Source organism: Callorhinus ursinus, unplaced genomic scaffold, assembly GCF_003265705.2.
Source record: "Callorhinus ursinus isolate GAN/ISIS: 27379988/994484 unplaced genomic scaffold, GSC_fseal_2.0 scaffold10, whole genome shotgun sequence".
NCBI classification, from domain to species: domain Eukaryota; kingdom Metazoa; phylum Chordata; class Mammalia; order Carnivora; family Otariidae; genus Callorhinus; species Callorhinus ursinus.
In genome coordinates, this window is record NW_027397072.1 from 82025762 (window position 1) to 82038611 (window position 12850).

The window sequence follows — 12850 nt, forward strand, 5'->3', positions numbered from 1 at the left end:
AATCTCTTGTTACAAGGCCAAAGCTTATAAGTCAGAATGACTGTAACAGTTTCCAGTGAATGAGCTTTCCTCAGGTTAGACCCCCTGGGCTCAAAGCCTGTGCACCCTTAAAGCCACACCCATGAGATAGTAGGACATGCCCACGGGTTTTACCTACCTAAAGCTGAAGAATAAACCACCAGGTATTATATTCCTTGAATTGGCTGAATAGTGGACTGAACGGGTCTGGTGTTAGGAATAATTAGAACACTGTAAAAGATGATCGTTTGCCTCCTTGTGAGGTACCCTCAAGAGTACAGAGGTTGAGATGTTTTGTGGAAGATTCTTTGACGTCTGGTCTTATCTCTAGGAGGGGTTTAAGGAACTCACGGGGTAAGGGAAAGCATGAAAAGTATGGACCCTGCTGCCTACAGTGAAAATGATGCGTCACTAGGAGTTGCAACTAGAAGGGTGAAGATTAAACAGAAAAGATTCGTGTTAAAAATGTAGTCTGGAGGATGAGCAAAATTATGGGTTCATGCAATTACTTCTGTCCCCAAATCATGGGAGATTGAATATTGAGGTAGCAGAGTGAAGGGGAGAAAACCTACCATAAAAATGTCTCAGTGCAAAGAGAAATTGATAATATATAAATTGCCGTCCAACTGTGCCTGTGTCCAAGGTTACAGTAGGTTGGAGTCAACTAGACATGACAGCTGAAGGAACAAAGGTCAGATTTTTAAATGGGATTTTTGTGCTTTCCCTTAGTGTAAATTTTAGGCAAAGATTGCTTAGGTCCTCAGTTATCAGATCAGTCCTGCCACTCCACAGTAGTCCAGAATCAAATGGCTTATGTTCGTATGGTAATTTCCAACATCATTTCTAGAACGTGTTAATAATGCAACCATTGAATAATCTAATACATTTTCCAGGAGCACTTAAAGAATTTCCTCAGTCTGTCACAATGAGGCTTGGTTACGGAACCAGGCTCGGGCTGGGCTTTATGGTCCAGGCATTATGTGCTGTGCACTGGAATTTAACTTCAGGAAGTTGGAAGATAAACAGTAACCACTTGGTACTCATTTTTGCTCTTGCAAATTGCATAATATATTTTAAATTCCTTAGGAAAAATGATTGTTTCTTGTATTTCATATAAAAAAAAAAAGGTGACCCGAAAACTGATTTTTTCTGGAACAGAGCTATTCTGATAAAGAATTCTGTATCGTTTGCATCTTTGTGTTACATGATTTCACTGAGTTCTTGCACCTTTTAAATCAAAGGTCCAAATAGATAATTTCTAATTCTTATAACACATAACTGTTTTAGGGGTCTCATACTCTACCACCTGAGCTCGCTGGGTGCTTGTATACATATTTTAAAAATCACAATAATGAGTAGAATGATTTGAAAGTGCTTTTCCTTTCCCCTTCCCTCAATGGTCAAATTAGCCCACTACAGAATATAGGCAGCGCTGGTATTTCGGTCTTTGAAAAATGCAGTTGACAAGTTGAGGTCAACTTTACAGAGACCAGCTGGAGACATAATTGTAGTCAGCATACATAGTACATATGCACATGCACATGCATATATAAATTATAACTCCAGAAGCACTTTCCGACATAGATTCCCTTGTGATACCATTAAAGCATTTAACGTGAATGAACAAACTATGGGTTATAGCCAGTGGTGACTAAAAGAATTTTATCTTGTGCTGATCACTGGGTATCAGGTTCAGTGTAAAGCAGGTGGGAGGGTGTGGAAAGCCTTCTGGTTGTCAAGGCAACGTCTCTACCTAAGACATTGCCCTGTAACCGTGACTTGGCCTCCGAGGCAGTAGAATGGTCGAACTGGAGCTTCTTCCCCGTGTGCTGAAAGTACAGTGCCTGTGACTCAGCTTTGTTCTCTGCAAAACCCGAAGAGCTGTTGAAACCAGCATGTCTCTTTGATCGGTTTGATGGATTGAGTTGCCAGGAAAACGCCTCTGGAAAATCTGACTCTATGTCAGTTGTTCCGTCAGGGACACAGGCCTGAGCCTCCTTTGGAGGCCTCATAAAAGTGCTCCCTGGGGTGGGGAGGGGAGAGCCGCGGGAGGAGGAGGAGGAGAAGATCTGGGTCCTGTGCATGAGCACTCTCTAATTTTGCTGGGGCAATGGGGTAGGCACCCAGGAGGCAGCGTCCACGTGGGAGATGATATGTCCCCGAAGCCTGACTGGTTTGGGAGATCCTCTTTGTTGCGGGAGGGCAGAGGTGAAGGTGATTTTCGGGGGCTGTAGGAGTTCAAGAAGGCTCTTGAGAAGAGCAGTGGTTTCAGCTGGGCCCTGGAAGATGGATAAAGTTTCCCGGGGTGTAGGGACTGGTTTCCTGCCAAGAGAAACCACAAGAAGGAAAGCAGGAGCAGTGGGGAATTACGGTATTATGTTTTGTGGAGCTGTGATGAGACTGTCTCCCAGACTGAAGGGTGTTGGAAAGCAGTAAAAACAAAACAAACAAAAACAAAACAAAACAAAACACAAAACAGCAACAACAACAAAAGCCAGGTGTATTGAGCCTTCCCAAAGTCAAGGATTTTAAACTTGAGAGTGACAAATGGAATAGCAGTATTTAAAGGAAGTGAGGCCTGTGTTGGCTGTAGGGGTCATTCGAGCCAGGGCGATTTGCTGGTGCAGGTGGGAGTCAGGGCAGAAGCCTGCGAGTCGGGGGGCAGAACTGCAGTGACCAAGTGGCCTGGGGGAGGAGGGAGGTTGTGCAGCGATAGCTGGGTGGGGGGAAGCCTGCCTCCCTCTTCTGGCAGCAGGTGACCGTCCCCCCTCGGCCTGGGCTGTTTGGAGACAAGGGGTATGTATAGCACATCTCTGATGCCGACTCGGGAAGCGACCACGGCTTGTTGAGGCTGACGGAGTCCCACGTGCAGCAGGCCTCTGGTTGGAAGTGGGAAGCAGCAGCTACTTGAAGTCATTTTCTTTTCTGGCAAATGATGATACTCTCAATGTATTTAAATCCTCAGGGGAAGGAGTTTCTTTTTTTTTTTTTTCTTTTTTTTCCCCCCCTTCTTATTCAAGTCATTTCCTGGTGGTACAATACCAAAATGCTCTCAAATGTCATACCTGCGATTATGAGAAAAGAAAAGCACATTCATTTCTAGTCCTAATCCACTGCTTTCTTCAAAGCCAGCAGACCTTTATTGTCTCCTCCCAGGCAGCATGGAAAAAACAAATCATAATAAGGAATGAACCTTGACCACGATGAGTTTATGATCCAGCAGAAAAGAGGGAAAAATGACACAAAACCTGCAAATGTGGTGGGCTCTGACGGACCTTCAGGGAGGCGAAGAGTGGAATCGACTTTCGCCAGATCCCATGCTGGCTAGCAGGGTCAGAACCTGACTCATTCTCCCGTGCCTGGACCTTGAAAAACTTACCCAGAAGGTCAGGAGACCCGGGTTCTCGTATCGCGTGTGACATTTGGTGTGACCGTGGACAAAGGGGTTCAATCTGAGTTTCTCAGAAACCGAATAAAGGGCGTAGCATGGCCTATACCGTAAAAGGCCTTCATCCCAGTGTCCTGACAGCCAGCTTTCCTGGACATGCTGGCTGTAAATAACCCAGTGAGAAGAAGCAGGGCACCCGCTGGACTCCTGTTTCCTTTGCTGGCTTTGTGAAAAATGTGGTAGGGCACCAGCCGTCACTTCCTGTCTCAGCTGGGTCCTTAGAAACACGTTTGCAAGCAGATTCCCAGCAGACGTGAAGTGCCGAGCATTTTTGAAGCTTAATTAAATGAAGACTATGTAAAGACCGTGTGGATGTTTCAGAAGTCAAGCAGCCGCGTGGGCTCATTCCTTTAGAAGAGGGACAAAATATGTGTGAAATTACAGCACATATACACAAAACACACAAAACACAGGTGGCTGCCTCTTTGCTTTAAGAAAGTTTGCTTCGGGTCTCATGTTATAGCAGAGGTGTGTGTGGGGGGGTGGGGGCTGGAGTGAGGAGGGAGGACCTCAGTGCCCTGGGAGGAAGATATCTTCAGGTGGGCTACCTGTGCTGAGGGCTGGGGCCCCTTCCGTGGCACGACCCCACCAGAGAGCCTTGCAAAGTTAACTGACTTCACAGCAGCACTGACCAGCTTGCTCTGTGACCTATTCCTTCCCCAGCATCGGTGACACAAGCAGGGTCTGTTGGTTGGCAACCAAGTCTTTTAAGATTATCTTTTAGATGGTATCAAGCTAAATACAGTTATTGCCACTGGTCATCAACTTGGGGGCACAGAAGAAATGTCCTTGTTAGGAGGCCAGGTGGATTTTTCTGTGGCCGCAGTGAAAATGGGGATGTTGGAAGGGGTCTTGACCACGCGTTCTCTTTCTCCCACAGGTCCTGTACAACTTGTTCAAGTCTTTTTGCCAGATGAAAACCATTGAGACCATTGACGTGTTTGCTGGAATTGCAAACTTCTTTGTTGTGGGAATTGGTGGGGTGTTGATTGGCATCTTCCTGGGATTTATAGCGGCATTTACTACTCGGTTCACGCATAACATCCGAGTGATTGAGCCACTCTTTGTCTTCCTGTACAGTTATTTGTCCTATATAACAGCCGAAATGTTTCACCTCTCGGGTATCATGGCGTAAGTATTCACCTCTTTGTTAAAAGTACTGAATGTGGTGACATTTCATTCAATTTATGTATTCTAAGCTAAGATGCTAAGGTCACATAAGTTTCATAAAAGAGGTTTTCTTAAATTCTTTTCAGAAAAATTGAAAATGGATTTTCCCGACTCTTTGTTTCAAAGAAATGAAGACACTCAGCCAAATTTATACTAAAGCTATCTGGTGCTAGAATAGAAAACTACTTAAGAATTATCTCTGGGGTCTCGTATGAAATATGACAGTAAACTGTTGGGGTTGATTGTCAGGCACCAAGAATTTTCTGAGTTTGACGCCCGCTCAGGGTAGTCCGTGTAGGAGGCTCTCCGCTTACTCCAGCAAGGTCATCTCACCTAAACTGCATCTGGAATTCTGGAATTACTTAGGATATTCATTTGAATGACATTAGTGGTAGGGAACCTTCACTTTGTATGCTAGATTAGATTTGAAATAATGGCGTTAAGTCATTCAAAGCAAAATCCAATGAATAAGGCATGTCATCATGTCATTCTGGCTTAGCTTTTTGAATAAACAGGCATGATTATAAAGCAAGAAATTCTGTATCACGGATACAGTTAGCATATTCACTAACAGATTTGGAAGGATGTTCTCAAGCTCTGCAAGTGGGCTGAAGGAGGGTGGTGTTTGGATCTGATTCTACTTCTGAGGGTCACTTTGAAGGAGGCTTCTTGTTGGGTGTGGATGTTGTTGTAACAGAGCTTCCAAAAACAAGCCTATTTTATTATGGTCACACCCCATACAGGGTTGGTGAGAAAAATACTTAGTAATGGAAAGCCTTTATAAGTTTTCATTTTGACAGATACTTATTTACAGCTCTAAAGGTGCTGGGCTCTATGCGAGGGCCTGTGACGTATCATGTTTTGGTATGGTAAACATAGGTCTGGTTCTTGAGGTTTTCTCATGTGGCCTGATTTAGGTGTTGCTTTAAGGGCTATTTGTTTTTCACCTCGTGTCACGGCTTTTGTATCGGAAGCAGATTAGATTTGTGGTAGGAGAGGTCAGATGCCTCTCCCGGAGGAGAGTGGGACCCGTTATAATGCAAGCCATGAGTTAAAGGTTGTGTGGTTTTCTGTTTCACCGAGAACCTAAATAAAGCAACATATTAATCCAGTTTGGCCCAGTAATAAAATGTTCTGTATCTTTCTGGTTGCTATTCATATCATTTGTATGACTTCCAGTTTCCTCACGGTTCTTTGACCAGTGTCATTGAAAGTGTGTGATCAGCGAGTTACAAGGTCTTTCCAGAATAGTGGGGGTGGGACTCCGTGTGTGGTGTTTTAGCAATATTCTAACAGCAGTTTGCGGAACAACCTTGAATCTGTTTTGACCACATGCATCAGTAAAAGTTCTAGAAGGCCCACACAGTTGTCTCAGGATGTGTGTCAGTTGGCCTGATGTTCGTTCAGGGGCAGAAACTGTGATGGGAAGATCTAGAGTCCGGGGGGATAGTGAAGGTGCTGGAAGGGGTTGGGGTTGTGGGTGCATCTTGCTTAGAAATGTCCGTGAGGGCCAGAGTCCACAGAGCTTGGAGGTTGGTTCTGACCTCCTGTGAAGATGGGATTGTGGGTTTACTTGCTCTGGGAATTAGGAAATAAGGCACAAATGGGAGACCATATTCCTGATAAATAGCACAGGTAATTCTCTGCCTGCTTTGTCGGGGGAAGAAAAACATCACCTCTGTTTCCAGCTTCAAAGCAAACATTTATTTTACAGCTTAGCGCACAGAAAGGTCCTTTATTACATTTAAACTAATATTGTCACTGCACAGAGTACGCCTAAATCATAAATTAACTGTTAAATAAGATATTACAGGAGGTTTAAACATTTTTGGATCTGGAATTACCATGTACACCCCTCACCCTGTGATAGCCAATGAAGTGTGTTCGTTCTCAGAAAGCAATACCCTGTTTTCTAATGTGAGGTGATTCCTATGCTATTCAGAACCCACCCAGGCGTGATGCTTCTGTATCACCCCTCCCGCTCCCCATTTGAAAAGTGACACTCCACATCGCAAGTACCTTCCTTACCTTGGGATGTTGGTCCAGAGGATCCACTATAATGATGTAATTAAAATTGCACACTTACGTGCACTTCTTTTATAGAACTAGTGATTTTTTTCCGCATTTAAATTGCACTGAGTTTAGGAATTCCTATCATACTTCATGCTAATTACACTCTTTTGCCATTTGAAAACAAATTTTAAGGTTAATGGGAAGGAAGGCATGTGACATGCTGAGCATGCTCAGTAATGTGCCTTGTTTGCTTAAGAGAAGTGGGTGGCCACACAGAAAGGAAAAACACTGAGGTTAGGCAGCCGGGGAGCAGAAAGGTTAAAGCCCCCCTGTGAAACAGTGTAGCAACGTGACTCTGTCCTCCGGGAGTTTTGCCGGCTCTCCTCCCTGCCTCCCTCTCCACCTTCCTTCCATCCATCTCTCCTTCCTCTCCCCTCCCCTTCAGATTGCCTTTCAGATCCTGCAACCCTCTGTACCTCCGCTTTGTCTTGGGTGGGCTCTGAGGCGGCCTGTCCTTGACTGAGAGCACTCAACAAGCAGGACGTTAACACAGAAGTCTGGTTAAAAACGTCCTTCCGCAGAACAGAAGAGTTGGGTCTGGGTTCAAAATGCAATCAGTCTTTTAGGTGCGAAAGCTCTGGGCAGGACTTCGGCATCTTGGTTTCTTTGGAGAGGTGTCGGAAGCGATGTACCTCGGGCATTCACAAAGCCCCCAGTGCAGCTGTTTATTTTGTGTCATGGAATTGTGGTGTGATGTCATTTTCCCCACCACCAAGTAAGTGAAATAATAGGAGGTGGCGTTCTATCTGCCTTCTCCTCTTCTGTCTTATAAAAAGCTATTTGGAGGGGCGCCTGGGTGGCTCAGTTGGTTGAGCATCCAACTCTTGGTTTCAGGAAAATGCTCAGAGATAAAACATCCTGTTGTCTCCTTCCTTTATGCAAAGACACAGACAGGTTCCCTTAAAAAAAAAAAAAAAAAGATGATTCCTTAAATCAGAGCCGTAGTAGAACTTTGTTCCCTTCTTGTGAACAGCAGGAACCTTTTCTGGTCCTCACCTTGTACCGCCACATTCCCCTGTGCTCTAGTCAATGAGACACTGAAAATACAAAGTCATGAAGGAAAGGGAGGCTGGGTCTCCAGAGCAGCTTGCAGCCTGTGGGGATCGGGGATGTGTGGATTTCTCGCTGAGTTGCTCCAGGAATTTCAAAAAGTGGCTAAGTCATCCTTTGGATAGGAGAGTAGGCACTCAATATTTCTTTCCTTTTCTTTTTTTTAAGATTGTATTTATTTATTTGAGAGAGAGAGAAAGCTTGAGTGGGGAGAGAGGGGGCTGGTGAGGAGCAGAGGGAGAGGGACAAGCAGACTCTGTGCTGAGGGCAGACCCTGATGGATGCGGGGCTGGATCTCATGACCCGGTGATCATGACCCGAGCTGAAATCAAGAGTCAGAGGCTCAACTGACTGAGTCACCCAGATGCCCCAATTGTTTATTTTTTTTGTCCCCCATGGATTCATAATTCCTTAGTCTTCCTTCTCCTGAGGGGAGTTAAAATGTTTTCCATTTGCTGTTTCAATTATTCCAGCAGCGTTATGGCAAAGAAAGTAGGAAATGGTAAATATTAGTCCTGTCTTACGAATGAGTAAATTGAGGCTCAGATGGGCAAAAAACATGGCTGTGGGTGAGTCTGTGGAAGTTGGGCCTGGACCCAAGTCTCCAGTTCTCAGGCCAGCCAGCACATGTGCCAGCATCCACTTAAAAAGTTAAAACAAGCACATTTCAGTGAAAATTTTTAAGCGAGAGACTTTTAACAGGAATTTCCAGGATGATAAGCTCAGGCATGAAGTCTAGGAGCAAGCCAAGCTCGTGGGACTGAGGCAGTCGCCACTGAAGATGTGAAGACCATGTTCTCTCTCTTTCTCATTTCTCTGTGTATGAGCTGGTGATTGTCATCTATTTCAAACTTTAAGAAAAATAGGAAAGCATGTCTTCATCTGCCATTTTGAATCTTCTGTCCTGGTTCCTCTTGATTGGCCCACCATTGGTAGCATTTAGGAGACCACGTCTTTAAGATACAGTCATATGAAATCACAGTCCAGTGTGCCAGCATGTTCCTCCTTACAAAATGTTCACATGTTCTGGTCTTCTCCAAATATGGAAAAAAAAATGAACACATGACACTGCAGGACATTCATAAAACCTTATACAGGGCATCTTCTGTATGTACGGATATATGCGTATTTATATGTATGTATGTGTAAGACAGGCTTCTTTCATTCATTTTTTTCCCAGACTTGTCTTAATGTTTACTGAATGTTTTTCTTAGTGTAATAATGTGACCTGGAGCTTCAACAAATCGATCTGGATAATGCAACCTGGATAAATACTCGTCTGCCCACAAGTTCTTACACACTCCCTGGCTTGGCCTCCATGCAAATCCAATTGGTCTTTTTTTTTTTTTTTTTTTAAGATTTACTTATCGGGGCACCTGGGTGGCTCAGTTGGTTAAGCGACTGCCTTCGGCTCGGGTCATGATCCCGGAGTCCCGGGATCGAGTCCCGCATCGGGCTCCCTGCTCGGCGGGGAGCCTGCTTCTCCCTCTGACCCTCCCCCCTCTCATGTGCTCTCTCTCATTCTCGCTCTCTCAAGTAGACAAAGAAATCTTTTTTTTAAGATTTATTTATTTGAGAGAGCGAGCTTGCAATTCCCACCAAGAATGATGGCATTGGTGATGTTGGGCACCACACTTCTTCAACACTCGTTTCAGATTCATCCAGTCCAGTCCAGTGTAGCTTCGTTTTTTGTATGATGTCAGCTCTTTGACATGTACAAATGGGCAGGGTCATGATAGATAGGAACACTTAACACACAAGTGATTGTGAATGAGCCTAAAAAACCCCCCAAAACAAACAACTTGTAATTCTTGTCCTGGGGCTCTAATCTATACCTCAGATTTACACAGAACATCTCTCAGCCTAATAAGCAGGCCTAGGATACGAATCTTTACGCCACAGTTAACAAGCATCAGTCCTCGGTTAAATTTACCATGCCCTCATTCCCGAAAACACATCTACCCTTCTGACCTACTGAAGTGAAAATTATTTACACTTTGATGCTTGGGGTTTTAGTGAACACACTTTCAGGAAGAGCCTCCAGCTCTAATATCCTTCATTGCTCCTGCTGTTGGGGTCTGCTTTCTCAACAGCAGTATAGGACATTTGTAATGGGGGCGCCTTTACTGGGGGGAGGAGAGAGTGGAGTGGGAGGGGGGACGAAGTGGGAAGAAGCTCAGGTCGTAGTTTTGTTGTTCTGCTCTGTTAATCCCGACCACGTCATGCTGTAGGCATCAGAAATAGAGCATCGTGGTAATAACACACTTCAAATACACGGTGTCCCTTGAGCCTCAATGTCAACCCTTTGGGTTGTGAAGAAGAGCAGGGAGAGTAGAGAGTTTGGAGGGGAGGACAGGAGGACCAAGATGGTAGCCTTAGATCTCTGGTTCCGTGACCTCTTCTCTCTTCATTGGCTCGGTATACCTTCCATTGCCTTGGCAAGTCAAAGCTTGATTTCTGATTTTGGTGTATGCCTTCACTTGTGACTCTGACTGGCCAAAACTGACCTCTCTAAAGTCTTACATGACCACCTCAAACACAAATGTGAAATGGTGGGGCTTTGGGAGGACATAGTAAAATAAGGCAGGAAATTAGTTAAATAATAAGAAAATGAATCATATCTCCCTTAATTTTCTGGGCACATTCAGGGAACAGTAAAAACAAATGAAAAGCTTATTATTTCTTATTACCACTCACATGTCTTTTATCTCCTTTTGTACAGCTTTGCCTAAAAGGTAGGGTAAAACTAGAAAAGGCAAGGGGAAATTTGAAATTATAAACCTTTCTCCCTAGCTTTATAACTGACAGGTGTAAGTTTAAGGTCTACAACATGATGACTTAATATATGTATATACTGCAAAATTATTGCCATAATTAGATTAGTTAACACATCCATCACTGCATGTAGTGACCCTTGTGTGTGTATGTGTGGTGAGAACTTTTAAGATCTATTCTCTTAGCAACTTTCAAGTGTGTGATACCGTATTAACTATAGTCACCTTGCTGTACATTAAATCCCATAACTTACTCATCTTATAGGGGAAGTTTGTACACTTGGCCACCTTTACCCATTTCCCTCATCTCCACCCCCCCATGAGCCCCCTCATCCTCTGCCCCTGATAATTACCAGTCTACTCTCTTGTTTCTATGGTTTTTTTTTTAAGTTTTAATTTATTTGAGAGAGAGAAAGGGCAGGGGGAGGAACAGAGGGAGAAGGGACAGGCAGACTCCGTGCTGAGTGTAGAGCCTGACATGGGGTTCGATATCATGACCCTGAGATCATGACCTGAGCTGAATCCAAGAGTTGGACGCTTAATTGACTGAGCCTTCCAGGTGCCCCATGACTTTTTTTTTTTTATATATATATAAAGGTTTTATTTATTTGAGAGAGACAGAGCGCAAGCAGGGGGAGCAGCAGGCAGAGGGAGAGGGAGAAGCAGGCTCCCCCCTGAGCACGGAGCCCGACAGGGGGCTCAATCCCAGGACCCTAGGATCATGACCCGAGCTGAAGGCAGACGCTCAGCTGACTGAGCCACCCAGGCGCCCTATGACTTTGTTTTTTTAGACCCCCCCCACATGAGGGAGATCATGCAGTATTTGTCCAGAGTAGTGTTAAGAGATTGGTGAAATTACTTGGATTTATTTTTATGGTTTAAACTGTTTAATTAAATAGGTTCAACTCATGACCTCTAGCATTTGCTTGGTTTTTGTGAAGAAAGAGCAGAACCAGTAGCCTGTCAGTTTTTCCCTGGGTGCTGTCCAGCACTGATGGTGACCATCAGCGTCATGTGGCTTTTGAGTACTTAAAATGTGGTTAGTCTAAATTGAGATGTGCCCTAAGTTTAAAATATACACTAGATTTTTAAGATTTAGTAGGAAAAGACTGTAGAAACTCCAAATAATGATTTTTATATTGATTCCATGTTGACATGACAGTAAATTAGATTTGTTGAGTTAAATGAATATATTATGAAAATTAAACTCTGCAATTGCTTTTTACACTTTTAATCATGAGTACTAGGAAGTTTAAAAATATAAATACGGCTTGTATTATATTTCTGTTAGACAGCATTGTTCTCTAGCGCTCACCGTTAGTTTTTGCTATTTGGATATTTGAAGACTTGTTGAAATACGTTTTCTTCCCTCTGATGAAGTAAAAGAAAAAAATAGGGCATGAAAAGATGGAGAAAAAAACAGAACAGAAATGCATTCCCTTCATCGATGTTAATCATGCTGCTTATAAGGACCATTTCTTTGAGAGTAGGGGAGGTTAGAAAACAAGAGAGGAATAACTGAAGGGAGGGGCAGAAGCCACTGGGAACAAAGGCAAAACATCACTCAAGATCCACATTTAGGGGTTTTGATATAAACTCTTCAAAACCTAGCTGAGGGACGGGACTCTCCCTGATACAAACTTTTCATAGCTATAGGAATGAGCGAAGTCCATTAAAAGAGATTCTCTGGGGTTGGGTAGTTTGTATTTTTCACAGACTGAAATTATAATTATTCAGTGTTCAAAATAATATATTTTCATGCCTCATCTTATAAGTAAAAGAACATTAAAAACATGGTCATAATCATCTGTATGGGGAATATCATTCATACAGTCCATGAATTCTCAACCTCATGAGTCGTATAGGTTTAGTTACACAGTTGGTAATTAGGTATTTTCAGGTATGGTAAGAATGCAGGAAATAGCATATGGGATATTTTGTAGTAGTTCCTGAAAACAGTATAAAAATGAAAAAGAGCTGACGTGATAAATGCCACGATAAGAGAGCTTCATTTTGGGGTGCCTGGGTGGCTTAGTCAGTTAAGCATCTGGCTCTTGATTTTGGCTCAGGTCATGATCTCAGGATCCTGAGATCGAGCCCCGTATGGGGCTCTGTGCTGGGTGTGGAGCCTGCTTAAGATTCACTTTCTCCCTCTCCCTCCGTCCCTCCCCCATCCTCCCTCTCCCTCTTTCTTTCTTTCTTCTCTCTCTCTCAAAAAAAGAGTGTTTCATTTTGTGAAATGCATTTTATGGGTTTCTTTTTAAGAACAAATGAATAAAGCGATATAATTTGGGGTCTGCCTCCCTGAAGGGCTTTG

The 12850-nt window shown here is 43.6% G+C and overlaps 2 protein-coding genes across 2 annotated transcripts in view; one reads left to right on the forward strand and one right to left on the reverse strand.

Moving 5' to 3' along the window:
• LOC112821706 (large ribosomal subunit protein eL19-like) overlaps nucleotides 1–12850 on the reverse strand; it is a 475653-nt gene that overhangs the window by 374953 nt on the left and 87850 nt on the right. The window lies entirely within an intron of this gene.
• Nucleotides 1–12850, forward strand: part of SLC9A2 (solute carrier family 9 member A2) — a 96662-nt gene that overhangs the window by 37640 nt on the left and 46172 nt on the right. The window contains 1 exon segment of the mRNA XM_025869073.2: nucleotides 4347–4597. Within this exon segment, the coding sequence (XP_025724858.1) occupies nucleotides 4347–4597 (251 nt within the window).